This window comes from Carassius carassius, chromosome 30 (assembly GCF_963082965.1).
Source record: "Carassius carassius chromosome 30, fCarCar2.1, whole genome shotgun sequence".
In the NCBI taxonomy this organism is placed as follows: domain Eukaryota; kingdom Metazoa; phylum Chordata; class Actinopteri; order Cypriniformes; family Cyprinidae; genus Carassius; species Carassius carassius.
In genome coordinates this window covers 7,956,421-7,980,375 of record NC_081784.1, presented here as the reverse complement: position 1 = coordinate 7,980,375, position 23,955 = coordinate 7,956,421, and the positions used below count along the sequence as shown (strand labels likewise).

Sequence of the window (23,955 nt, the reverse complement as noted above, 5' to 3'; positions counted from 1 at the left end):
AATCTTAAAATCTTAATAATCAAAGTCAGCGTTTTAGAATGATGATGTGACACTGAAGACTGGCGTCAGGAATAAACTACATTCTTGTAAAGACTTCTTGTAAAAATATTAAAAAAACCTTACAGACCCCAAATGTTTGAATAGTTATATTTAGTTGTCTCATAATATATTTTCCTGCCTTTGACATGCAAGAAAATGCTCATTGCTTATTTCCATGTGCTCCTCTGTGTCACAGCAGTAAATGATATGAATTCCTTGAATAAATAGCCATATTTACAAGTTGTTGATAATTTTTCTAGATTCAACAGTTTGATATAACTAACTCAGCTGATCCCATAAAACAATACCATAATGAATATAAGCATTAAATATCAAGTTCATAATTTCACACTTACAAATGCTTCCATTTCAGGTCCATGCTTCCAGATGTGGTCGATGATTTTAAACTCCAGAATCCCACCTCTCAAGGGCATGAAGCTATTTTCTACTCTTTTTATGTTTTTTTCACCAAATTTGCCTCTGGAGTGTCGCTTGGAGTATCAACACTAGCATTAGGGTAGCTCATTCTCTATCTTCCTCAGTGCATGTACATTAAAAAGCTAAAACCTTTGTGAACAGATCATGATCTGTGATTTACATTCTGGCTTTTTACATTCATCAGCTCATATTTAGGTTCTTCTAATTTCTGTCCCTTTAGCTTTGCAGGTTATGAGACAGGAGTTTGTGTTCAGTCTGATTCTGTGAATCTGACGTTGAGGATGTTGGTGTCGGCTGCTCCTGTATCACTTATAGCTCTGGGGCTGCTCATCTTTAAAATGTATCCCATCAATGAAGAACGCAGACAGTACAACAACAAACAGCTTCAGCTGCTGCTGCAGTAGGACATACACTTATGATCATATCTGTATTTTCTTCAGAGGTCTTATAAAAATATCACGAATGCCACTATAGTCATGTTAGCAGCACTTCCTGTTGAAAATAAGAGTGTCGTTTCTCACCTCCAGGAACGAAGTAGCTACTAGAGTCTGAGATGTCTGAGATGGCCTAGAAGCACGACATCACAGCATGAAATACCGGCTCTGGTCTATACAGAGGGCGACAAAACACATCTTAACCGCTGTAATGAGGAAATCTATAGGCTGATCTTTCAGGGACAGAACTTTCCTCACTCAGAAGTGTAAATGGAACAATGAAGGATGCTTAACCTTTGAAAAAAACTGCACTCCTGTTATGAACGCTACTATAACCAACTAACTATAAGATACTATTTGCTGCTTTCACTCGCACTAACAGCTCTCCCTGGTCAACAAAGGGATACTTGTATGATAAATATGAGGTACAAATCTAACAACTACTTATACATCACATATTCTTGCAAATATATTTTCTCATTTGAGATGATGGATTTATATTTTGTTTTCTGAATGTGAAGGATATGTTGAGTTGCAATTGTTTGAGGACGTGTTTCAGTTTGGTGAAGAATTGACACATGTAAAGTTTTAGTCACAGCTCATATAGGAACAACAATTCCCTGAATTAGAGTTAGTGACGGACCAAAGGAATGATTATAATTTTGAATGTCCATCGGTGCATTGTTTTTTCCAGCATGAAATGTCAGTATCTCTTTACATTGTTTTGTGTGTGTGTTCAAAAAGTGATTGTACACATGAAGTAGTTCGGCTATTTCACAGACTGTGTTAATTTGAGCCAGATCCTGTTCCAGAAAGTGTCAGATTTAGGATTTTTGCTTTCTGGTAATTGTTTTTAAGGATCCGTTAGATCGTGACAGTACATGCATATGAGAGCAAGCACAGGTTTATGTATTCAGAGGTTATGTATCAGGTCCGGTTCTTGATGGCTATAGAAGGGTGGGCTGGGAGATATCCTGGGTGGGCATTTTTTAGTCATCATATCACATATAGTCTAGAAGATATTTATACTGTATATTAACCATATTAAAGTATATGTACACTGAAAAGTGTAACCTAGAAAAATATAATGCACTTTCACAGCAAAATAAACTTTTTCTTCATTGAATAGTAAAGAAAAACCTCTCTTTGTACTCTTTATCTGGTTCATTGTTTCTACACTGGTGACACTTTTCAACCTTTTTTATTTATAGAAAACAAGGCTGTAATCCTGTCTAGAACAATGAAGGGACCGATTGTTTTGAGAAAAATATAAGACCAGACCACTAATGGTATTTATTTAAAGAAACTAAATGGTTCAGCACTCCATAATGTTCACATCGTCTTGTTTTGGATATAAATAAATAATCATACATAGACTATTTTCTTTCTTTGCCCATGGGTAAACTGTACAAATATGTCCTTCATTACTTGCTGCTATCACACCGAATCTCCCTCCATTATCACAGTCAACGTGGGCATTGAGTGTCGCTATAAAGGTTTTTTTTTTTATTGTTTACCACAGACCATATAATATATATATATATATATATATATATATATATATATATATATATATATATATTAGACTGTATATATATATATATATATATATATATACAGTACAGACCAAAAGTTTGGAAACATTACTATTTTTAATGTTTTTGAAAGAAGTTTCTTCTGCTCATCAAGCCTGCATTTATTTGATCAAAAATACAGAAAATAATGTAATATTGTGATATATTATTACAATTTAAAATAATTGTTTTTAAATTTATTATACTTTAAATTATCATTTATTTCTGTGATGCAAAGCTGAATTTTTAGGATCATTATCACATGAACCTTTAGAAATCATTCTAATATGATGATTCATTATCAAAGTTGGAAACAGTTCTGCTGCTTAATATTTTTTCAGAACATGTGATACTTTTTTAGGATACTTTGATGAATAAAAAGGAAAAAAAAAAAAAAAGGAAAAAAAAAGCTATGTTTTTAAAATATAAATATTTTGTAATAACAATATACACTACTGGGGCCTGTTGCACAAAACTAGGATAAGGGATTAAGCCAGGATGTCTTGGTGATCCTGGCTCAATTGATCCGTAATCCGGTTGCACTAAAGCTGGATAGGGGGCAGGAGGATATGTTATGGTATAAATTACCATGGAGATTTATTCTGTGGAGCTAGCCTGCTCCAGACCAGGCTAAATTCCAGGATCTATTTAATCTCATCCCTAATGTCAGTCAGCAGTCACCACAAATGGAAACCAATAGTTATTTCACTGCTCACTATACATTGTTATCACATATAACTAGACCCACTGTCATTATTTAAACGTTTGTGATCATTAATTTCATTCATTTTGGATAAATAATGATTTTTAGATGTTGCTATCATTAGATAATTTACAGTTTCCCATAGACTATAAGGCTATATATAAAGTGATAGAATATTAGGGCCACAGAGGGAAAAAAAAAAGACAAGTCATAATATTGTAACCAGTTGTTTTAAAGGAGGACAGTTGTTAAAATGACAGATGTGGGGCATTTCGTGAAATTGTACTTCAGTATGGTTTCATAAACAAAGACATGCTGATGTGCCAGAATATTAAGCATCACATTGTCATAGGTATCAAAACTGTAAAAGAATATGTAGCTTTTCTGCAGAAAGAACCAGCCTCATAAATTTATGACTATCCTTTTTCCTCAGTGTGGCCCTAGTACTCTGTCATATAAACAAATACACATTCCATATGAATATAAAAACACAATGTGTAACATTATGTTCCTTTATTGAATAAGGACAAAACAAAGCAGGCAAACCATCAGCTCCTTTCGAAACTGAAGTCACAGTGACTCTACAAGATGAAAAGCACAGAATCAAAGCATATTATACAAAATGATACATACACATTCAAAGGTCTGTATAACACACCCTGCATGTCTGCACACTAAAATAAATGCAGGACAAATCCATACACATCAACTGAACAGACAAATGAATGGATGCAGTAGCCTCCCTGCAGCCTTGTATTACACACAGTATACCGCACAAACATCATAAGAGGCCAAATTCGTAAAAAAACGAACCCAAAAAAACCCAAATTCCTCTGCCACCGCAGGACATATTTAACCAAAATTGAAAGCACACATACTAACTAAAATAATTCAACACATATTGGTCCCTCAGCAGCCGACCACTGTCGTCATCAGGGAAGATTGCAGGATTGTCCCAGTCCATGGCTGGTGGCACTCTGGGGGCCCTCTCCTTCCTCAGGCAGGCCACATTGTGGAGGACAGCACAAGCCACAGTAATATCACATGCCCTAACAGGGCTGACCCTTAATTTGTGAAGGCAGTGAAAGCGTGCCTTCAGGAGGCCAAAGGTCATTTCAACTCTGGCCCTGGTCCTGGCATGGGCATGGTTGTAGGCCTGCTGTGCTTCCTGGGGGTCTCTGAAAGGTGTCAGGAGAAAAGGCTGGCAGCCATACCCCCTGTCTCCCAGCAACACACCAGAGAATTCACCTGTCAACACAAAATCTCATCATTACTACCTCATAAACACAGTGATATTCTTGACACAGCCATGATGGTTATAAATAGGGGTTGTGTGGCTTACCTTGTGATAGGCACTGATAGATTTCAGAGGCCCGAAAGATTCTGGAGTCATGGACTGAGCCAGGCCATTTTGCCACGACATTGCTGATCACACAGTCAGCATTGCAGACCATCTGAAATCATAAGATGAGGAATATTACACCAATCAATGCACATCACTGGCAATGCAGAGTGTTCGTCAATGGACAATATCAAAAAGTTATGTTCACCTGAACATTAATGCTGTGGAAGGATTTCCTATTCACAAAACCGGCCTCATGGGCACCTGAGGGGGCTTTTATCCTTATGTGTGTGCAGTCCACTGCACCAATGACATTGGGGAAACCTGTCACACAAAGTAATGAGTATCCTACAATGTGTTAACAGTTGTCTTGTAATTTGTAGATCCTCTTACCTGCAATCCTATAGAACTCCTCTTTGATGTCACAGAGTCTTCTGTGGCCAGGGAAGGAGATGAAGACATCTGCTAATGCTTTGATAGCCAGACACACACTCCTTATTGTGCGGCAAATTGTGGCCTTGTTCAGCTGTTCTGCATCCCCCACTGAGTACAGGAAGGCTCCACTAGCAAAAAAGCGCAAGGCCACACAAACCATTTGCTCCACACTCAGTGCATGGCTCCGCGCAGTGCGGTGCTTAATCCTGGGACCCAGTAGTCTGCATAGATACCTGATGCCATCTGCAGAAAACCTGTATCTTTCATATAGATGGTCATCAGGGAAGGCCAGTGGGTCCAACCGGTCCCTGAAGACCCTTTCTTGCCTGAAGGCTCTCCTCAGCACAAGTGCTTCTTCATCCACCACATCTCGCAAGAATGGGCATGCCATTGTCAGAGCAGAAAGGAACAAACAATTTTGGGCCTTCATATAGGCTAGTGGCCACACCTGGTGCTGGGGGGGTGGGCAAAAGAGGCCGGTGCCTTATAACGATGACTTGGTTGTACTGATTGCTGGGAAAATAAAAAAAACCTTAGAAAGATGCCACCGTCCTGTGTGCTCACAATAAGAGCTCATATGTCATGGCTCACTTGACTTAACGAGAATATACCTAATTTTTATTTTGAGCTGTGTCATCTTCTTGGAGCTGGGGGAGGAAAGAAAAATAATGATTAATACATTTGTATTACAGTTAGCATACAGTGTACATTGAAGGCATATCTCACCTCCCTCTCAAGTTTTTTTATTTCAAGGTCCAGTTTCCTAATTGTCCTCTTTTTTTATTTCGGACTCCAGTGCAAGATTTTCCATCTTTTTCTTCTTGTACTGAATGTCTATGTCTGCCAGTTCTATTTGGCGCCGGAGGTGGTTGCCATACAACTTTCTGATAGCTTGTGAGCTCTGTGAACACAATACAATTAGCGCAGCTGGAATTTGGCAGGATGTGGTGTCCTTTTATTAATACGCACTATGTTGCCAGGCTGGTTTTCCCCACTGTATAGCATCTGGGTCCTGTAAAAGAAATTAGATTTTTTGATTTTGATGAGGACTCCTCACCATTGTAGAGTAAATAGTACTTTCACAGTCTTAACATGATACCTCATGCCTTCTGGAATCCAGAGAGATGGTCTCCTCCTCATCATCGTCTCCATCATGTGCTGTTGCACTGGGGCTTTCACCCTATCACATTTAATCGGATTCATATTGAAGCTAGTAGACAAGACATGCCAGGCCTACAGTATGCCTTTGATGGAGTACTCACTGGATCAGCATCGTCTGGTGCTTGTGCTGGTGGCTCTAACAGGAACACAGTGCTGCCAGACACTGCAAGGCAATAGGTAAACCAAAGTCAGACAGTCCAAATTGATTCAATATGAATGTGGTTGTATCCCATGTAGAGATGGAAGAACATACCTTGAATGAAGCGGGTGGCATCTTGGGAGGAACCTATGCTCGTCTCTTTCCCCCCAGGGATCCCCTCTAAGACGGGCCTGCCTTTATTTAGCTCCAAGGCCATGTCCTCTGCTGGGGTAAGGTCAGCCTTTGGTGACCCACCACCCGTGCCTTGTCTGTGGGTATTCTTTTTCACTGCTAAAACAGTACAGACAATGTGTGAGCAGGCACCTTCTGGGTACAATATATGCTTGTGCTTTGTTAAATATTAGTCAGGGACCATACCATTCTGCAGAATGTTCTTGTATTTGATTTTGACCTGCTGCCATGTCTGTTTTGGCCCATTCATGTTTAATCTACATCACACGCACACACACATTCTTTATCACAAGAACATTTAATGGTGTCACACTGCAAAAATGACTTGGTATTTTTGTCTTGTTTTCAGTAAAAATATATATATATAAAAAAAAAATCTTAAAGATGTATTTTCTTGATTTGCTAAATGACCTAGCAAAATAAGTATAGTTTAGACAAAAAATATAACCTTTAAGTAAATGTGTGCTTAAAACAAGCAAAAAAATAAAAAAAATCTGTCAATATAATAAGAAAAATTCTCTTGAAATAAGTTTACTTTTTCCATAAACACTTAATTTTAGAAAAGTTCTCTTGTTTCACTGGCAGATTTTTTTTGCTTATTTTCCTAGGTAATTTTGCTCAAGAAAATATTTAAGATTTTTTTTAGATATTTTTTTTTTTACTGAAAACAAGACAAAAATACTAAGTAAGAAAGACATTTTTGCAGTGCAGTGAGCAACCGACCTTGGGTCCTTTGAAAGGCGCTATATAAATTAAAGTGATTATTATTATAGCTCATCTATTTATTCAATTAAATTTTATTTATATAGCACTTTTCACAATTGTTTCATTCTGTCAAAGACGCTTTACATTAATAAAAGCAGGAGAAACACACAAAAAAAAACGGTGGACAACATAAGAAGCAGAGTACAACGGCTAAGATTAAACCGTACTGAGCGTAGTAACGTTAAATAATAATGTACGGCTTTAATAATAATTTATCATAACTTTATACAAGTGTGATGGAGTTACTTTACACAATTTCACTCATATCTGCAGTGCATTTCAATTAAAAATTTAACCGTTTCATAATTACAGTACAACTGCGTTTTTGGAGATGTGAATTAAATATTTGAATTGTAATTGTGATGTTTCAGCGGAGCGGTGAGTGTGTAATTGTGCACTACTTACGCATTCAGGCGGTCTGCAATACTTTGCCAGGCTTTTTCTCTTTGCTTTATCACTATGGCGGTGTTGCCTTTCTTCTTAATTATATCTTTTACCTCCTCGTATGCCTCCATGAGGATTTGTGCTTCCGACGGGGAAAAGTACGCGGCTCTAGTTGCCATGGTAAATCAGTTAATTTGTGATCTGTGGCGGGGTCTATTTGAGTGAGCCGTGAGCGCGCACCTATCCAGGATTGGTTTCACCTGGCTTAATGAATCCGTGTCTGCTCATCCTGGCTTGGTTTTTGTGCAACCAATTAAGCCTGGACGCACATGTTTTGGCTTCATTGAGCTCAGCTGAGTCATTTATCCCGGATGTCTTAATTCTACTTTTGTGCAACAGGCCTCTGTTGTGTATGATTAGTATCGCTGGATTGAGTTATCTGAGATAATTGCGCGTTCATGTGTTGGTTTAAAAGGGGATATGTATCGATACTCGAAACCATGATCAGCAGTGCAGCGATTGGCTGGTGGCAAGACGGCAATGTAATGACGTCATATAATTTAAAATGACACCCGACGAAAAACTTGACAAATTTCTGGACTTTTATAAGGAAACAGCCAAGCAAACAAAACTACATAAATGTTATAATAGATACATGAAACAGATAATAGATGCATGTTTTGATTTTATTAGAATTTTTTTCATGATTCCCAATTATTTATATTCGCAATTTATAATAGTTGTACAGTCTTTAAATTTTTATTTCAATGTAGAAATTATCTATTCATTTCATTTTATATTTGGACAAATTTGTTACGTGACAGAATTAATGAAAGTTTCTTAAGGGTCAATATCATGTTATCTGCATCTCCTGCACTCCATCAAGCCACTCTTATAATAGCAGTCATCACTCCAAATAATGCACGACTCTATTATCTGTATAGCATGTGTGTAAGACTCTAATACAATTATGAAGTAATAATTTTATGACAAATAAATATTCCAGTGAGTTAAACTAGCTGTCTATTCCACTGTTATGCTGATGATACTCAGCTATATATTTCAACGAGACCAGATGAAACTTCCCAATTATCTAAGCTAACAGAGTGTGTTAAAAATGTAAAAGATTGGATGACAAATAATTTTCTCCAATTAAATTCGGATAAGACAGAGATATTAATTATTGGACCAAAAAACACCACACAGAATCTTGTAGATTACAATCTGCAACTAGACGGATGTACTGTTACTTTCTCTACAGTCAGAAATCTGGGTGTTATATTGGACAGCAATTTGTCTTTTGAAAATCATATTTCCAATGTTACAAAAACCGCATTCTTCCATCTTAAAAACATTGCCAAGCTACGAAACATGTTATCTGTTTCTGATGCAGAAAAGCTAGTTCATGCATTCATGACCTCTAGACTGGACTATTGTAATGGACTTCTAGGTGGTTGTCCAGCTTCGTCAATAAACAAGCTACAGGTAGTCCAAAATGCAGCAGCTAGAGTCCTTACCAGGTCAAGAAAATATGATCATATTACCCCAATTTTACAGTCTCTGCACTGGCTACCTATTAAGTTCCGTATCAGTTACAAATTATCATTACTTACCTATAAGGCCCTAAATGGTTTAGCTCCTGCGTACCTAACTAGCCTTCTACCACGCTACAACCCATCACGCACCCTAAGGTCACAAAACGCTGGACTTTTGGTAGTTCCTAGGATAGCAAAGTTCACTAAAGGAGGTAGAGCTTTTTCACATTTGGCTCCCAAACTCTGGAATAGCCTTCCTGATAATGTTCGGGGTTCAGACACACTCTCTCTGTTTAAATCTAGATTAAAAACGCATCTCTTTCACCAAGCATTCGAATAATGTATCTCTTAAATTGTGAGTGTAGTTGCATCTGCATTTTTATTCTTTAGCTTGGGTTAAACTAATTTTACTTTGTTGGATCAGCAGCTATGCTAATGATGTCTCTATTTTGTTTCTATGTTTTGCCACGGGATTTACATCCCGTGGTAACTAGGATTTACACAAGCTCCAGTCTGGATCCAGAACACCTGAGAAGAGATGATGCTGACCCTCAGAGGACCCCAGATGATGCTAACCTTGAATCAACAAACAGAACTAACAATTATTGCTACATGTGTGACTGCATCCTATAATTACTATTAATTAATAATATTGATAGTTCATCATCTAGCTGACTACGTCTTGTATTATTATTATTATTATTTTTATTTTTCTAAAATCCTGTCAAACGTGCACAAACTACTAGCTACTACTAAATATTGTAGAAACATAATTTTCTGTAAAGTTGCTTTGTAACGATTTGTATTGTAAAAAGCGCTATACAAATAAACTTGAATTGAATTGAATTGAATATAGTAGGCTGTTATGGACTACACAGCATTTTTATATTATTTTAAAATAATTTTTTAAATGATTATTATTTTAAATTATTGTCCCTGGATCAGTACGATACTCTTGTAATAAAGTAGCGGTGGTAGCAGACATATTTTGAGTATCACTTCTGGTTGAAAAGAAGCGATCTAATCCTGTTTACATGAAGTAAGCTGCTCCCGAGCAGGTTTAAGCTTACGGAACTGTTGCTATGACAGCAGCTCCGGGATGAGCTTCGAAGAACCAAATGATCCAAGATCACGCCAAATCGTCAACATTCAAATCCAGCTAACTGAGTTAGCGACGTACGAAGAACCGGTCCCTGGTCTTCTCCAGTCAGGTCTGCTGTGTACCTGCTGGGTCAGTAGATTAATATGCAGGTCTCTACCCGACATGATTACCGTGGGGTCAAGCTTTTTTATCAACAGTTGTTATGCAGCTACAACCCCTTGAGTCAAGCCACCAAACACAGCATCATAGGCAACTACGAGTGAGTGGAACAAAACACTGACTTTGTGGACCATTTATCAGACACAAACACTGTCTCACACACACATCCAGGTGTTTACGGGAAAGACGGAAAAATCCAGGTGCTTCAGCATTCAGGTTCTCCAGAGCAGATAATATTGTTCGGTTCTCCTTTGGTGCCTTCCAATTCATTGATGGCCAGGTGTGTTTGTACTTTTGATTCTTTTCTCACTGTTGACGCATTTGTGAAGACAATACAGTGTTGTACTGTGTGTTGTGATGCGTTCATTCATTGTGTGATTCAGATTCATCATGTTATCTGATTTATTGTAGGTTGCTCTCCATTGTGAGCTCTCTGTGTCTGGTGGAGGCCATAGTCCAGTACAGAAGTCTTGTTTTAACAGCCACGCAGAAAAAAGCATTGTAAAGATCACGAATCACTCTTTTTCGGTCATAAAAACCTCTTTTACCACAACTTTTCATTGGTTAGACCGATCTCTGCGTCAAGATTCTGTCTGTGACTGCTGTGAGTCAGTCTGCAACCATCCTAAAACTAAACGAACTCCATACGGAAGAAAGTAAATAATCAAACCTAAATCCAGTAGAACTCTGAAACTGACCAATTGGTTCACTTTATTTCTTACGGTGCTGGTCAAAAACACGTTAATGGTGTATCAGCTAAAAAAAGTCCTTAAAGGGAAGACAAAATCTGCACAATATCCACAGAAGAAATGTATAAATGTATATATATATATATATATATATATATATACAGTACAGACCAAAAGTTTGGACACACCTCATTCAAAGAGTTTTCTTTATTTTCATGACTATGAAAATTGTAGATGCACACTGAAGGCATCAAAACTATGAATTAACACATTTGGAATTATATATGGAATTATATACATAACAAAAAAGTGTGATACAACTGAAAATATGTCATATTCTAGGTTCTTCAAAGTAGCCACCTTTTGCTTTGATTACTGCTTTGCACACTCTTGGCATTATCTTGATGAGCTTCAAGAGGTAGTCACCTGAAATGGTCTTCCAACAGTCTTGAAGGAGTTCCCCGAGAGATGCTTAGCACTTGTTGGCCCTTTTGCCTTCTGTCTGCGGTCCAGCTCACCCCTAAACCATCTCGATTGGGTTCAGGTCCGGTGACTGTGGAGGCCAGGTCATCTGGCGCAGCACCCCATCACTCTCTTTCTTGGTCAAATAGCCCTTGATGCCTTCAGTGTGACTCTACAATTTTCATAGTCATGAAAATAAAGAAAACTCTTTGAATGAGAAGGTGTGTCCAAACTTTTGGTCTGTACTATATATATATATATATATATATATATATATATATATATATATATATTACGGCAAAAAAGTACAAATTGTGTCAGTACATTTTTTATTATTTACATATTTTTTTACACAATTTATTAATGTTTTAAATTCATTTATATTTCTATATTTTCACCTTAAATAGTGTTTTTAATATTTCTATTTCGCTTGAGTTATTTTTTATTCATTTTTTTGCAAGAAATAAAATCTAAATGTTGCCTTGGCAAACTAAATGAACTAAGCTTACATTTTTCCAACTAACGTTTGTTTTATTGAGCTTTATATTAATTCTTGTTTTAATTATTTTAAGGTTAAGTTAAAAAGTATATTTCATCATTAGTGCACAAACACCAGTGAAATCTATGGAATTGATTTTTGGTGATATCATGGACTGACCTTTTCTTTTCCCTTTATTTTATTTGGTCCAAAATTATTAAGCTTTTCCTATATGTTTATGGGTACAAGGTTGTGGCTTTAAAACATGGATTAATATTAAGGAGATTAAGGAGAGGTTTTAGGTTAACTTGGTGAAATTAGTACACAGGAAATGAATCTCTCTCTCTCAGCTGCATAGCTAATAAAGGTCACAGAGTAAATAAAGGTCTTTTTTCTGTGCATCAGGGTTCGTAAACAGTAAACAAGTACTCTTCTCTAATCCTGTGACTTCTCCTCTCTCTACTTTGGCTTCCTCAACTCTGCACTCCACTGTTATAACAGAAATGATGCTTTCATCTGGTTTGAAGCCAAACTGGCCAGAGAGCCGCAGAGGTCCTACACCCACAAGGACTTCTTTGCTTCTGTTAACCTGATATCTTCTAGAGAGGACCATAATAAGAGACAGCACATGTCTCAAATCAGCATAGTGGAGCTCACAGATGAGAAAAGGAAAGAGATGGAGGAAGAGAAACATGGGGATGTTGAGATTTTTATGGTAATCAGTAAGAGTATTGTGTGATCTGAAAGGCCAGATTTAGATCCCATGGAGCAGACTGACATTACATCCTTGGGCTCGTCTGGCGCCAGGAAAATGCACAACACGTATAATGGTTCACATTACTCACTGAGGGAAGTTCAGAGAATGGGACAAGTCCCTGAGAAGGACAAAGTTTCCACAAAGACTTCAGGTAAGGACAATGAATCCATTGAGCAACATTCCAATATGGATGAATCAACACTGAGAGACAGACAACTGGGTGAGGTGTTTCTGCCATCATTCAACTTAGAGCAAAAGGAAACAGAAGATGAAAATTCTTCAGAAAATAAAAAGGAAGAAGGTTTGAATTACCAGGTTTTTTTTTTTTTTCACCGTTTGAAAAAACAGTTTCCAGGATCTGATAAACTGGTACAGCAGGGCACTGTGAGAAAACTACACCTTACACAAAAATCAGATAATCATTGTTTTTCAGATGGAATGGGATACTATTTTATTTTTTTCTACTTCTATTCTATTCTCTTTTTTATTTTATTTTTTATTAATAAACCAAAGAATCATGTAATGCTTAATCATTAAAACCAGTATTGCAAGAAATAAATTTTCTTGTTACGGCATGTATTGAAAATATATTAAAAGAGATAACAAATTCCTTTGGTTAAATGGTTTCCACTGTAATGATTGAATCAGAACATAGAACAGTTGTGATCTTTAGGATCATGTGTAATGTCATTATGGGTCTTCATGGGAACATGTTGGGTCTTTCTGTCTGTACAATGAAATTTCAAGACTTGTGGGTAAAGTTAGACAAAATTCATTCATTGGAATGCCTTTTCACATCATATCAGTTTTGGATATAAAAATACATTTTGTGTTCCTCACCCACACTGACCTTTTCATGTGTGTGATAATCTCTACAGGACTTATAATGGTTGTAATTTGAATTAACTGATTGTTTGTACTGCCATTATTCCTGGAACAATTCCATCCGATTTGGTTTCCATTAGCACTAACCCACGTTATTTTATTTTTTTTAAGGAAAAAGATAGATGTACATGTACAGTCATGATCTATGAAACCACACTGGTGAAATACTTTGCAAGTATTTTTTTTTTTTTCTGCAGTGTTTTGTCAGTGTAATAAGATAAACCTATAACAGGCCTAGTATGATTATTCTGAACAGAACATTTGGAATACTACCATCTCTAATATCACTAGTGATTTTACATGATCCATACTAGTTAAAATCTCAATACAATGTAGTTTACAATAGTAAAAAAATAAAAGTTTAATGAATTTAAAAACCAGTCTAAAAACAATAAACAAAACACTATAATATTCAATAAATAATGTTGCAAACATGCTGTTATTACACTGCAATGTCATCCTGCCAGCAGGTGAAAAAAAAGGTTTTCCAATTGCGCAGAACACAATCATGAATATTAAATGGAACACTAATGGAAGTGATCTCAATCTTAATTTTGCAATGTAGAAAAAGAACAATGCTTCATAGAGCATATATCATGAGGGACAAATTCTATTTAGAATTTATTTTGGGTCTGTTAAGACAACAATGATGAATGTTGAATTGAAATGTTACATAATGTAAGGGATCAGTGTCATGTAACACTAACTTTATTATTTGTTAAAAGCTGCCAAGGTTAGAAAATAATGTGTACAGTACATTATAAATATATTTCATTCAATATAAAAAATATGCTATGTCTGTATTGCAAATCAGAGAACATAGGTTTCATAATATATAACTTAGTTTAAGTGGTTTTGTAACATAACCTTTATAGATATGTTGTATTTTTTCCATGAAGAATCTGAATTTCAGAAGCTTGTTTCTCTTCTATAAAGTCATTTGGTTTGGTCTGTTCTTTCCTTCTTCTTGTAATGAACACAAACAATACACTCATCACGAACAGCAGCAGCAGCAGAATAACAGAGATCAATATGAAGCGTCCAGGGTCTCTGTTTGCTGACTCTACTTGCTTCTCACTCTTATCTGTACAGTAGAAAAGAAAATTAAATAAACTGCAAATTAGTTTTAGACACAAATATGGTTGATAATTCAAGAGAATTTTAAACAACTTGTTTTTGAAAGTCCTTACCTGAATAGAGCTGGATCTCTCTCCTGATGTCTTGTCCAAGGGGTTTGTTGTGCAGTATGAACGTCAGAGAGGAGTTTGTGACTTCAGTGAGATTTATCCAACTAGACACAACATAAAGTCCGGTATGAGTGTCCTGCATGAGGTGCGTTTGTGTCTGGTTAGTGATGTCTGAGTTCTCCATCAGCCACTGCAGTGTAGGAGAAGGGTAACCCCCATCTGAAGTCACTAGAAGATTCACTCCATCAGTTAACAGAGAGAACTGCAGACGAGGTTCAGAGTAGAACGCTGAAAAACACGATAAAACAAAGGCATTAAAACACAGGGCAGTTTCAGTCACATTGTAAGACCCTGATATTGATTCACACGGTTTTCTATGAATATGAATGAATGTTGCTTTGTTACCTGCAATTTTCACTCCAAAGCTCTTCTTCTGGCTGCCAGTGTTTGTGCTGACAGAGCAAGTGTAAACACCAGCATCCTGAAGAGTGACTTTGTCCAGTTTGAGTGATGCGTTTCCTTGTGCTATCTCCTGACTGAACAGACTGGTGCGATTGACATAAGGTTGATTCTGACGCTCGAGCTGGTCCTGGTTGTAGTAGAAACTATGAACAACATCCAGTCCACGCTGCCAGGTAATAACAGTGCTTCTCAGATCCCATGAACTGTCCACAGGAAACGTGCAGGGGAGGATCAGATCCTCACTGTAAAAGCCAGTGACTGTGTCTCTGGGAACAGTAATCTCAAACCCAGCTAGAGAGTGAAAGAGAGAAAATATATCCACAACTGAGTTTCACAATCACTTATTACTTGATTAATGAGATGATAATTTAAGTAAGTATTTCACAGCATTTCCTCCTCTAAACATTATTCAACTAGCCGTTTAAGCTGTAATGCCATTTTTGGCAAGGATGAATGATATGGGACAGAGATAATTTTTAACTGCACTGAAACCAAGATAAAATGTTTCCTTATATCCTTAAACATGAGTTATGAAAACCCCTACAACTCACAAAACTTTCCAAACTAGGAATGGAAAATTGTTATTGCACAGATGCAAGGAATGCTGAGAAGTCTCAAGTTTGATTGATCAGTCCAGTAATAGATCTATTAGTTCTAATAAGTCTCAATTTCAGTAAGCTGAAGAATTTAAAAAGTTTTAGTGAAAATGAACAAAAGTTTGTGATCATATTAGAGTTGTTTTTTCTTTTTTCAACATTTTCTTTTTTCTGTTCAACTTCAAGAAAACAAGGTACCAAACCTGCCAGCCTTTTAAAATGTAGTAACTACTAATAAGGTACTAATATATCATTTAGAAATAAATAAGGTATACATACATGTTAAATATTATAAATACAAAACATTGTTAATGATTTAAGCTGCCCTATTGAAGCAGAACAGAAGGGTTTCTGGTTCTTTTATGGTTCAGAGAAAACGTCTAAATCAAAATCAGAATTTAATCAAAGGACTTCAAAACTTTATTTATTTATTTCAGTCCCAGTGTTACACAGGTGCTGATCATATAATTAGAATATACTCAAAAAGTTGATTTATTTCACTAATTCCATTCAAAAAGTGAAACTTGTATATTATATTCATTTATTACACACCGACTGATGTATTTCAAATGTTTATTTCTTTTAATGTTGATCATTATAACTGACAACCAAATTGTTATATATAACATTACAATATAATATAAAACATTACAATATAACATTCCTGTAATCATTATAGCCTACCAGTCAACAGTTTTTGAACAGTAAGATTTGTAATGTTTTTAAAGAAGTCTCTTCTGCTCACCAAGCCTGCATTTATTTGATCCAAAGTACAGCAAACGCAGTAATATTGTGAAATATTTTTACTATTTAAAATAATTGTTTTCTATTTGAATATATTATAAAATGTAATTTATTCCTGTGATCAAAGCTGAATTTTCAGCATCATTACTCCAGTCTTCAGTGTTACATCCTTCAGAAATGATTATGCTGATTTGCTGATTATCAATATTTAAAACAGAGGAGTAAATTTTTTCAGTATTCTTTGATGAACAGAAGGATCCAAAAATCAGCATTTATGTGTAACAAAACAACATTATAGCCTATACCATTCAAAAGCTTAGTCTATTTTTTTGTCAAATTTTTGGAAAATAAATTATAGAAATGAATACTTTTATTTAGAAAGGATTCTTTAAATTGAACAAAAGTGATGATAAAGACATCATTTTACCAAAGATTTCTATTTCAGATAAATGCTGTTCTTCTGAATTTTCTATTCATCAAAGAAACCTGAAAAATTCTACTCTGCTGTTTTCAACATTATCATAATAAGTTTTTTTTTAGCAGCAAATCAGAATTATTTCTGAAGGATTGTGTGACTGGAGTAATGATGCTAAACATTCTGTTTTAAAATCTCAATAAATTACATTTTGAAATATTCAAATAGAAAACAGTTATTTTAAATAGGCTAGTAAAAAAAAATCAAAATTGTACTGTTTTACTGTACTTTGGATCAAATAAATGCAGGCTTGGTGAACAGAAGAGACTTCTTTAAAAAAAAACATTAAGTTTACTGTTCAAAAACTTCTGACTGGTAGTGGATACTATAGGCAACTTCAAATTTTCTTTAATATCTAGCTTTTAATTAGCGAAGAAATATATAACTGCTGGACAATAACAAATAATAATGATTTGATTACATACTACAAACTTTTTTTCATCACATAAAAATAAGGCAGAATAGATTTTATAGTGTAATAAATGCAATTAGCACTGCATTGTTCATATTTTATTAATCACCTGCCGGAGATGACTCGAAAAAAAAAACATATATTGTCGCAATTGTGTGTTCGTGTTGCCAAAAGTGTCTGTTTTTCTGTGAAAACAACTGTTATCATACAGTGATAGTTGGACGCTTTTGCCCATATAAGCAGTTTTCTGGTACGGCTTTCTGCGCGAGAGTGCCCTCTGGCTTCGAGTATGAATGAAACACACACTGCATGAGTGTTTAGCGCTCCTTGATGTTCATCACGCCTTCTGGGTTCGAAAAAGATATTATGTCATGCGCAGAGTATCCTGTCTCTTTGAATTTAAATCTATATATACACTCACACCAGCTCTTAAAAACCTCTATTCGAACACACTTGACCGAAAGGGTGCGGGGGACAAATTTCTGTGATATTAAAAGTGGGGGGACACGTCCCCCGCGTAATAAGTCCCTGCCAGCACCTGTTTTGTCTAAACTGGTCAACGCTACGCGTACATTACTGATAAACAAATTCACATCACGCGCACTGCACACACGTGGATGGACTTATGAATGAACTTCAAAAAAGTTTAAGTTATTAAACTAGAGCTGTTTAGCCACTTGACCACTTTGTTATTTTGAGAAGTTTGTTTAGTCCTGTGTTATGGAGTCTAATAAAAAGGTATTATCAGATTACATTTTGTAATTTCATAAGCGATAGTTTCGCGAAACATAACTGTAAATACTGACTCAATAACTTGGACTTCTTTGAGGGGCTTTATAAAGATTGTTTTAATAATTAATAATTTATAGTTAATTAATTTATAATAATTTATAGTTTCAATAATTTATCAGAAATACTTACTGAAACAGGTGGCTTCAGAAAGAAGGAGAGTCAGGCACAACACTTTCAGGTTCATATCACGGTCCACGGCCGATGGTAACAGATAAATCCTCTGTAAATCCCTGAATCACCAGATCAAACTTGATGACGTCCTCTAGTGTATGTCGGGGAAGCCCTCCGAGATTGACAACAGAGATCTTGTACCGATCACATCTGACGGACTTTAAAATGTCAGTCCACAACGCCATTGTATTTATCGAGTTGTTCGACACTTCCTGGTCTCACACGCAGACGTCACGCCCCATGGGAGATTCCGGAAGCTACGTATTATGGAGCAACCATTGTTTGTTCCAAAACAATCAATAGTAGTGATAGACGTAACCTCTTATATAGTATATTGATACCGATACATCTAAACTGATCTTTTACATAATTAAAATAATATAACCAGTAATTATACTCACTTAATATTAGATTTTAAAACCGTGTTTTTAACTTTTCATGGGTCTTTTTTTGTTTACACTGTCAGAAATAAAATATACAATAATTGTATTTTAGCCTTTTACTGGGACAGTAACCTCAAAGGTGCACATATTCCCCTAAAATGGAGCATATTAGTACCATACAAGTATGCATGCTTTAAGGGCAGATAAGTTACAAAGGTGCACATTTGAGGGTACCTCATGAAAAATAGACAAAGGGTTACATAAGTACTAAAATGCATTATTATTATTAACATGGTAAATTTGTGATACTGTGGTTAACTGTGGTTAATGTCATAAACCATTATTAATTTTTGTAAAAGGCTGCCAGGCTGTTGTACGGTTGTACCCCTTAAAGATGAAACTTTAGCATATTCTTTCTGACAGATTTCATAACAGCAATTACAGAAAATATAACACAATCCATTTGAACTTTTAACAAGTTTAAATACATTTACTTGCACAAACTGGCCAATTTAAAATAATACATGTATACAAAATTTTGGGGTCAGTACGATTTTTTAAATATTATTTTTAAGTCTCAAGTTCACCAACGCTGATCTGGGGTCGATTGGTTCTGTCTTTCAGCATTTGCGTGTTGCGTGTTTATACAAAAGTAATATTTATTAAACCCCCAATCCTAACAGCCCTATATCTTACCCTAACACAAACCTCTTGATATCGCAGTTCACGAAGGATAGAACAAATATCATAGTAATTAAGATTACCAGGTAAACAAACAAGACTACACACAGAAAATAACTTTGTTACTGTGTTGTCGTTTTACTGGTTAATAAAACGTCGAGATAAGTTACATAAACATAGAAACCTGAACAGCAAGAATTAGAAAGTTATGGATACGCCTAGTATCTGTTCTCATGGAAACACTACGTCATTGCGTCACATGGCACGATTGTTTACATAGATACACATCCGTGTGTTGTGAAGCTACTCTGAAACTGTAACTTGATAAACTACATGTGACTTGATAAGCTACAAGCTACTCATGAGTTAAAGCAGTTAAGCTACTGTACAGTCACAAGAAGGAATTTTTAAGCACACAGAAGCATTTTCTCAACAATATTGTGTGACAGATGGCTGCATTATAGCAAGATATGATACTGAACCCTGAACAACCAGCCACATGCAGCACTGACAGGGAAACTCCTGTATGCTACACTCCTACGTCAATTCTTCACTGGAGAAAAACATGGATTATCATATGTTTACTTAAAATGTATTTAGAGAGAAGTAATATTTTTCCTATTTATGCTCAAAATAGGACTGAGTGTGCATTACTAAAGGATGTGTACTTTTAGTAATGCACCTTTAGCCTAAAAAGTGTATCGGCTCGGGGAGTGATTCATTCAGTCGCGTATGCGCAAAATTCTATAGGTTCTGTACTGGAATTAGTCTAGTACACCTGTTTCAGTCAATGCAATCTGAGCCACAAAGAGAATTGATTAGTTCATCTCATGAGTCTTTTGGGTTTTTGAGTCGTTCCTTTATCACGTGACAGACCCATAAGCTAACCAATGCAGTCTGAGCCGGAAAGAGAATTGATAAGTTATTTTTTATTTTATTAATGCCAAGGTACCAAAAATAAAATTACAGATAATCTCAATATTGCATACAAAGAAGTTTTGTTACAAATGTTCCCATCTAGACTCTTGAGTAATCTTCAGTAGATTTCTTTAATGAGAAACGCGTTGCAGCACTGTATTCATCAAAAAGTCCAACCAATGCAGTGATACTTTGGAGTTTATATAGATTCAAGGGGGAGAGATACATACAGTAGAGGTGGAGACAATCAACACAATAAAATGCAAATGCAGTACAGGAATCAGACACTGGCACCAAATGCATAGATGCTAAATCCAATCAGCCTGACAGTCTCGCCCATACCTTCACATTATCATAGAGACAAAAGGCAAAGCTATGTCTTGAATTTAACATGCCAAATGGTCAGGAAAAGCATAAAGATAAAAAGATCATTAGCAAGACACCTGGGCTTCCTGATTTGATCTTTTAGAAATGTAATCCTTTTTTACATCAAAAATGTGAATCACAATGTACATAACTTTTTCAGTTCATATAGCATTACATTGGAACCTAGATTTAACATTTTATAAAGTTGTAATCCCACAGAGGGCAAACTGCTGGTATTGTCAGCCCAAGACTCGAACCCACAACCAAACTCTCTAACCACTAGGCTATGTATCTTATTTATTAGATACTGGTATTTATTATTAGATAATAGTATTTATTTGCCCATAAAAGTATTTATTTAAGTTCCCATTAAATATATATACTTATTCATTAGACTTTCAATAGTGATTATAATAATAATTACTAATAATAATTCCTTACATTTATATAGCGCTTTTCTAGGCACTCAAAGCGCTTTCGTTGTCAGGGGCTCTCCTCATCCACCACCAGTGTGCAGCATCCACCTGGATGATGCGATGGCAGCCATATTGCACCAGAATGCCCACCACACACCAGCTTACTGGTGGAGAGGAGACAGAGTGATGAAGCTAATCAGCAGATTAGTACACTATTCTATTGTTACATTTTTGCCATTGACTTCTATGAGGATTTTTGAGATATCTATTCAGTCTTGACTATATGTATTCTAGTTGTGACTACATAATTTGTATGTACTAGTAGTTATTCATTAGATACAAGTACTTATTTATTAGATATTACAGATTAAATAGATACTAGTTATTATTTATTAAATAGCCTACTGGTCTGTATGCATTAGATACTAGTGCTTATTAAAATTGTTAGTAAGATTTTTAATTTAACTAATATTTAATTGAACTTTGAACATCATATTATAAGACTAGTAAAATCTGACTAGTAAGATAAGAATTGCTACTGTTTTGTTACCCTGATGTGGTGTAATGTTTCATTTTGTCAGTAACAGTGACTGGAAAATATTTTCTTTCTTTTTGTATTTTTATCACTATGGATTATCCTTTTTAAAACAATGTGATAAATGAGTTCTAAAAAGTAATCTAAATCTAAAAGTAATCAAAAATGTGTTTGATTATACCCAAGATGTTTTAATTTGTCCAGATTCACCATCAGTTTTAGCAATTATAAGGTCATTTTATAAAAAAAAAAGTCGGCAAGATATACTGTATGAAGTACTACAGTCAGTTACAAGAATATTTAATCTAGGATGGCAAATTTGTATGGGTACCAGGACATGTAGGGATAAAGGGAAATGAAAAGGCAGATAAATTAGCCAAAACAGCATTAACAAAAGGAAACATAGAAATGCAAGTAAGTATTAGTAAAGCAGAGGTTAAAAATGTAATATGGAAGACAGTAAATCAAATGTGGCAGGAGAGGTGGGATAGAGTGGGAAAAGGAAGGAATTTATAGCAAATCCAGAAGGATGTTTAAATGTTCAGTAATTGGAAGTGGAAATTGCAGAAAGGAAACAGTCATTTCTAGGTTAAGATTGGGACATTGTTTATTAAACAAAATTTTATATTTTATTCTTAGATTTTTATTGTTTACTTTTATTTCATTCTTTCATAGCTATATTTATGTATATTTTCATCTGTGTTGTATTCTTTAATAATTGCACTGTCCATGGAGCGAACCTGACTCACATTTCACTGCTGGTTATATGTGCTCTATATAATTGTGTATGTGACGAATAAAAATCTTTACTCTTGGAGCATGTGGTCTTGAGGTGCAGCAGGTATGAGGTTCAGAGAGAGCTGATGAGGAATAAGCTGAGAGAGATAGAGGTTCAGGACATGACATTAAAAGGGCTATTGAGCACACAACATTGGGCAAATACTGACCAGGAGCACCCTACAAGCCCTTGTCAAAGACACTCATTTACCATATAAATTACCCAGAACCTTACATGTGACCTTGTTAGAATATAATTGACAATATTCACTTTTCCTATGTGTTATTTTTGTGTTTAAGACAGAGCCAATTGAACTGAAATAGCCACACTGATGATTTATTATTTAGATAATATAACTTCTGGTTCTCACAAGAGTTGAGGAATTCTGAGAATCCTATTTAAATGTTAAATCCCATGCTGCCTAGGGATGCTAGGGATCACAGGTGACCATGGGAATAAAGTGATGTAATGAGTGACTCCAGATGCCAAATTTGGATTATCATGCAAACTGTCAAATATTACCTATATATTATAATGTGTTTTAAGACTATGGCTGAATTAATCTGTTCTAATCTTAATCTGTAAACTTTTTTTAAAATGCTATCAATTTTAATGTTTTTTTTTTTATAGAAATGTCCTAGGCTCCTACAGCCTTGTGAGCAGTTGATAATCAACGGACTGTTATATTAATAAGTGATGTCATTCGTTTATGTTATATTAATATGTTTCCGCTATCATACAAGCATTAATTGGCTTGGGTTAGGATAGACCTTCTCTAATGAATTAAACAGTTTGTTATCATAACAGATTGAAAGCCTGAATAGTCTCTCTCCCTCTCTCTCTTTTTATGGGTGTGTGGGAGGGGTGCAATTTTCAACTACTAATCAAATAATACCCAGCTATTATCAAATATTACTTTTGCTTAAAATGCACAACCCTAACAATAACCATCCTTTGCATCACAATTAAATAAATCTCACTCCCTGATATTTTGTGATGTCATAATATATTAAAACATTTTTCATATTATTATACACAATTCCTTATGAAAATTAGCAATGACATTATTATAGTAAAAGGCTAGCCATGTAGTTAATTTTTTGGCATTTATATTACCAATCGTAGCCTATAACCAGTTTTACTACAAATATCATGGTTAAACAATGGTTATTGTAGCAAAACTATATATCCTAAATATATACTAAATAACTCCATTAATCACGTTTTTCATATATTATATAAATTGTTTTGATTTAGGATTTATAGCTGGATCGATTTGCACTGACTGCTCTTGTCAGAGAACTCAGAGTCTTAAGTGCTCTATCTGCTAATTATTATTTTTATTTTATTGTTCTAGAAAACCTTG

The 23,955-nt window shown here is 35.4% G+C and overlaps 3 protein-coding genes across 4 annotated transcripts in view; 1 reads left to right on the top strand and 2 right to left on the bottom strand.

Moving 5' to 3' along the window:
* Positions 1-1,008, top strand: part of LOC132110524 (sodium-dependent lysophosphatidylcholine symporter 1-A-like) — a 39,313-nt gene extending 38,305 nt beyond the window's left edge. The window contains exons 12-13 of the mRNA XM_059517212.1: positions 413-556; positions 698-1,008. Of these exons, the coding sequence (XP_059373195.1) occupies positions 413-556; positions 698-881 (328 nt within the window). The 3' untranslated portion in view covers positions 882-1,008. The remainder of the gene's footprint in view (positions 1-412; positions 557-697) is intronic.
* LOC132110529 (CD276 antigen-like) overlaps positions 1-18,703 on the bottom strand; it is a 101,869-nt gene extending 83,166 nt beyond the window's left edge. The window contains exons 1-4 of one of the 2 annotated variants that reach the window (XR_009424657.1): positions 18,471-18,703; positions 15,266-15,613; positions 14,864-15,148; positions 14,377-14,757 (exon numbers count right to left, since the gene is read on the bottom strand). Coding sequence is in view for 1 of the 2 variants with exons in the window: in XM_059517218.1 (XP_059373201.1) it covers positions 14,543-14,757; positions 14,864-15,148; positions 15,266-15,613; positions 18,471-18,525 (903 nt within the window). In the remaining variant the exon portion in view is untranslated. Of the gene's footprint in view, positions 1-13,875; positions 14,758-14,863; positions 15,149-15,265; positions 15,614-18,470 lie in introns of those variants that run through there. The other variant, XM_059517218.1, reaches the window with a different exon arrangement.
* Positions 3,844-5,974, bottom strand: LOC132110295 (putative nuclease HARBI1). Its single transcript, XM_059516864.1, has 7 exons — positions 5,935-5,974; positions 5,692-5,866; positions 5,577-5,612; positions 4,924-5,478; positions 4,739-4,854; positions 4,531-4,642; positions 3,844-4,436 (listed from the first exon to the last, which is right to left on the bottom strand). The coding sequence occupies exons 4-7, from the start codon at positions 5,393-5,395 to the stop codon at positions 4,066-4,068; spliced, it is 1,071 nt and encodes a 356-aa protein (XP_059372847.1). The 5' UTR covers positions 5,396-5,478; positions 5,577-5,612; positions 5,692-5,866; positions 5,935-5,974; the 3' UTR covers positions 3,844-4,065.
* Positions 18,704-23,955: the final 5,252 nt, after the last annotated feature.